At 37.2% G+C, this 4,977-nt stretch overlaps 1 protein-coding gene across 1 annotated transcript; it reads left to right on the top strand.

Annotated features, from left to right (window-relative positions):
• The first annotated feature begins 328 nt into the window (after positions 1 to 328).
• bet1l (Bet1 golgi vesicular membrane trafficking protein-like) lies at positions 329 to 4,950 on the top strand. Its single transcript, XM_067493379.1, has 4 exons — positions 329 to 389; positions 2,394 to 2,479; positions 2,565 to 2,621; positions 3,193 to 4,950. The coding sequence occupies exons 1-4, from the start codon at positions 371 to 373 to the stop codon at positions 3,358 to 3,360; spliced, it is 330 nt and encodes a 109-aa protein (XP_067349480.1). The 5' UTR covers positions 329 to 370; the 3' UTR covers positions 3,361 to 4,950.
• Positions 4,951 to 4,977: the final 27 nt, after the last annotated feature.

Below are 4,977 nucleotides of genomic sequence, written 5' to 3'. Positions count from 1 at the left end.
GTTGGCACAAGCAGACACATGACGCACACAGGTGGATTACAGCATACACACACAAGTGTGTGTGTGTGTGTGTCTGGTCACGCATTGATATACTGCATTTCACAGCTTTTTTACCATTTTATCAAGTTTCGTAGTTTATTATTTCATTATACTGAACAAGGTTGGTCCTGACTGTTGTTTTGACACTAAATTTGAAAAGTTAACCAAAAGTTTTTTTTAGAAAATGTTCTAGAAGGTCTTAGGGGAAAACTGGAAATACTATCAGAACTGTATTTAGTGAACTTACAATACTGATGCAGTGATGACTGCAAGTGAAGAACAGTGCGCTTGGTCACGTGCATCACAGCTGATTGTGACGTCACTCACCAACATGGCTGACTGGAATAGAGGTATGGTTTTTGACACGTATTAATTTCTTAAATGTTAATTTATTTAAAGTATCCAGCAGCACGGAACCAGGGTCGAAGTAGCAAATCGTAATAGCAGTGTGTTTGGTGTCTGTATCCAAAAAATACTTTCACACCGAGCCGCCAACAAGCCTGGAACTAGCTGAAGAGTTTAGCTGCTAAGTAACTTAACGTTGAATTACACGGGATCTGTTCTAACTTCAGAACATTCAGAAACGACTTGTCTTGTTGTTTGGGTTTGTGGGTTTGTCAGTGCACCGAAATATAACATACTGTTTACCCCTGTTAGCTTGAGATGATCTGCTGCATGATATTCGTTCATGGTTAAAAGATCGAATAAGCAGCGCGAAAATGACAAAGTTGGCTTGATTATCGTTACAGTAAATACGACTTAAGACTGTTCGCTTGACGTGATAAGTGTCAGCTAACAGGGTGCGGCAACGTGAAGCGACTTCAGGTCAGTGAAATGGCACGTTAACGTGGAGCCAAACGCTGTCATTTACATGTCGCGGCGGATTGTACCTAAACCTGAAACTTGAAACTGAATTGTTTTTTTTTTTTTGGTTTAACGTTACGTAGCTCAAACGTAACAGCACATAACGTTACGTTTCAGCGTCACAAATACCCAAAACGTTGACATTTACATATCACACCGATGTGTTCACATTTCTCTAGTATTAAGTTAAACGTCGTGGGCGAAAAAAAACAAAAAAAGAAATCCAATCTCAATAAGCCCAACTTAGTTGCTCCCGGGGAGCGTTGTCCGGCCGCACAGCAGCTGCCCCCGGTCGCTGTGAAGGAGAAGCCGTGTAACGCGCTGTGAGTGCTAACGAGCTGGAAAAGCGCTGCGTGTGTGCAGACGTTCAATAATCTAATGTCAGCGCCAGTTGAGTAACGTTGTCATAGAAACAACGTTAACAAGTAGCTTACGTCAAAACATAACGTAAAGTAACTTTAACGGAAACTAACGTCTATCTGTCATTTTCAACTTTGGGGCGATACAGCGAATTCTTATGATCCTTTAGGTTAGTGTTAGGGCATCTCAGTTTTTTATTTTTATTATTTTTTCTTATCCCGTGAGTTAAACTAAAATATTGTGTCGTTTAGTTATCAGTGGGGTGTAATATTACACCGTTATGGTAGATACATGAAGGTTCTTCATTAAGCTTAGGTGGTGTAACGTTTCTGGCGTTTGTTTTAACCTTTTTCCTCTCAATCAAGAAATAGATTTTTGTAAATCATACACTGGGCGTAATGTATAGAAATGTCTGTGTTTGAACTCTACCTTTACAGCAGGACCCAACAGCGGATTAAACTGAGCTTAGGGAAGCCCCCTTGGTCCTCATATCCATATTTTGCATCAGTAGTTGTAATTCCAATTTTATCATTCTAAATTCAATTTTAAACTACAGTATCTGAATAGAATATTGTGATGAACATACAACTACTGCATAATGTTTTAAAGTAAACTCATTTAAAGTTGAGGTTATCTTTTTTTTAAACAGAAAGCCCACACTCAGGTGTACACTTTAAACATTTTACATGTTTAAATATTTTCAGTGGGGTTTTGTTATATGAAAATTGTCAACTTGTGAACCCTACTTGAATATATATTGTGTTTTAGAACCATATGATCACGGCAGGACCAGGCACTTCAATTGTCTCACTAATTTGTACCAAATTAGTTAGATAGCGCCTGGTTTTTTGAAGGGACATGTGACTGTTACAACCAGTTTTTTATAGGACATCACAATGCATTGTGTTATAAGTGTTATAGCTTTAGTAACTATTTAGAAATGGTTTACCAAGGCTTGTTCTAAATGTTACATTTTTTAATTAAAAGCATTACTCTGCCTACAGAACCTACTGAGGACTTCATGTAGAAGTGACTGGTTCATAACTGGTTTCCCAGCATCCCCACTATATAACAAGCTCCTACATGGAGTCAACATTTTTATTTGTAATCCAGCGTTTGTGGTTTTACAGGTCATGGCTCTGTGGATGACATGCTGGATGCCGAAAATAAACGGCTGGCTGAGAACTTGGCCACCAAAGTCACCAGGCTGAAATCTGTGAGTCATTAGTACAGCAGTTTCAGCACTTAATGAAGCCCTGCAGGTTTTACTTCATCATCTATATTATCTCTTTATCTTACAGCTGGCATATGACATCGACAGAGAGGCCGAGGATCAGAACGAGTATCTGGATAACATGGTGAGCCCTGTGATTGATAAAGAAAAATTCAAAATTATAATCTGCTTTTGTTTAATTACATGCCCGTCTATGCAAAAAGGCCTCATGTAAAGCCCCATATGGTCTTTCATTGTTCAGTAGTGACAGAAGTATCATTGTGGTATTTTTTTTTTTTTATCTCTATAAATATACTCAGTGGACAGTTTTCCGGTGTCAGTCCAACATGGTGGTCCCACTATGAACCTCAATTCACTTCATTCGGAGTGAGAAAAGAAAATCAATGAACAGTAAAAGCAAAAAGGCAATGGTATTGTGTCCCTAAGTCTTTGTGGGTTGTACCTCATACTGCAGAATTAGAACATCCCAGACTCACTTCCAACCAGAGACGTTTCCCGTTTAATAGTAAGCAATCAATAAAATTATCAGCAGGTTATTTGAAAATACAAATAAACAATAAATAGAGACACTTCCACTTCAATTCCTGGATTACTTTTTTTTGCAGGGTGCATATCTTAGCCAACATTGGGTGTAAGTTCTTAAATACTAGATTAGTTTCTCGGCCCTTGACGATCTTTTGCTTTTTTTCTTTCAGGACTCAAACTTCCTTAGTGCGACAGGTCTATTGACCGGAAGTGTGAAGCGTTTCTCCACCATGGTCCGATCGGGCAGAGACAACCGCCGCATCCTTTGCTATGTGTCTGTGGGCCTGGTCCTGGTCTTCTTCCTTCTTTACTACCTCGTCTCCAGGATTCAACAATGATGGCCAAACCACCAAAGCCAGAGCTGGTTCTGACAAGGAGCTGAGACTTTAGACTCTTGACATCATATCCAAAGACTTTTTGTTCTGAGTAAACAACCAAACAGGAAGTAGACTGAAAGCATTTTATTGAATCATTGATCAGATGATCGAAGCCCGGGCTGTGGGTTTCTCTACTCTCCACCACTTTTGGACCTTCCGGTTACAAGGAACGAAATCCTAATATGGGCGAAAAAGGGCAGTGCCTGAGCAGCGCAGCTGTCAGTAAAGACAAATGTGCCATAAAATGTACATTTAATGCAAGGTAGCTGTGTCTCTGTTCCAGGGTATATAATAATTGAACAAATAATTTATGTTGCAAAAGTGACAAAATAATTCAAATATATATATTTTTGGACTATAAAATTCTTGTAAACTATTGTCTCAAAAAGCAAAGTACAAGATGACTAAAGGAAACTTCTCACAGCTACATTAAATCAATATAAATAGTCATTTTGGTGGTGAACCAGAAATTCAAAGGTTAATGGGAGAACTATGAAATCTCAGTTTAAAAACATAAAAACATTTTGTTTCTTATTTCCCTGCTATTCAAATGGCAGCGTTATTCAAAGGTCAGAGTTTGATTGATGTTGGCAATTTTTCTTGTCAGGACAAATATTAATATTTTTCATACTTAAAAAGCAAAAACCCTTTTTTTGTGTTGTGGGACGATATTTTAATAACACAGTCTTCCCATTTGAATATAGTAAGGATTTGGGGCACGAGGTGACAGTTTGACTTCTTAGTATGTTAACAAATGACTGTGGTACTGAGTTGGACTACGTTCTTGTTAGTATCTGTTAATAGTGGACAAGCGTACAGGCATATACATGCACCACAAACTGAAAGATGTAATTCTGACATTTTATTTTTTTATAAAAACCTTCAAACATTAGTGTACTATGTAAGTCACTTTGATGAACGATTTTACTTCAGTTTGTGTTCACAGTTGTAAACTGCCTGTTTTGTTTTCTAATGTCTCATTGTATATGGTTTACAGGGATTTTTTGTTTAATATATTATGTATTTAGCTTCCCACTTTTTTTTGAGAATCAGACTTGGGGAAATTCAAAATTAAAAGTGTAAAGAACTTTGTTTCTCTATAATTTGACATTCCAGCAGTCTGCTCTGCAGATCAGCCACAGCAGATATGTATTAATACATGTGTAGTAAATTATAATTGTGGCACTTGTTGGAAATAATTGCTAATTTTAACATATACTTTGTTTCTGGGCATTACTTTATGACTTGCATTTATAATATGTATATAGAAGTGACATAATCGCATGACTCTTGAAGAAAACGAGTCTTATTTGATAACCAAATGAGAATTGATAATTCAATAAAAGACTGCATAGAGTACATCAATACAGCATCAGTATCGTTTCAACTGAAAATATGTATATTTACATTTATTGTAATGTGTTTTAATGGGAAAATACAGAATCATGTAGTTGATATTTATGTATGTATTGTATATGTGGTCTAAATGTATCATCTGCTTGAATATCTGCTTGAGTCTAAAATTAATATAAACCCTATGATTCACTTCCAGTGCCGGCTTTCGGCTCAGTGCCAGAG

The sequence above is a fragment of the Channa argus genome, chromosome 23, assembly GCF_033026475.1.
Source record: "Channa argus isolate prfri chromosome 23, Channa argus male v1.0, whole genome shotgun sequence".
Taxonomy (NCBI): domain Eukaryota; kingdom Metazoa; phylum Chordata; class Actinopteri; order Anabantiformes; family Channidae; genus Channa; species Channa argus.
This window is presented reverse-complemented; position numbering and strand designations above follow the sequence as displayed.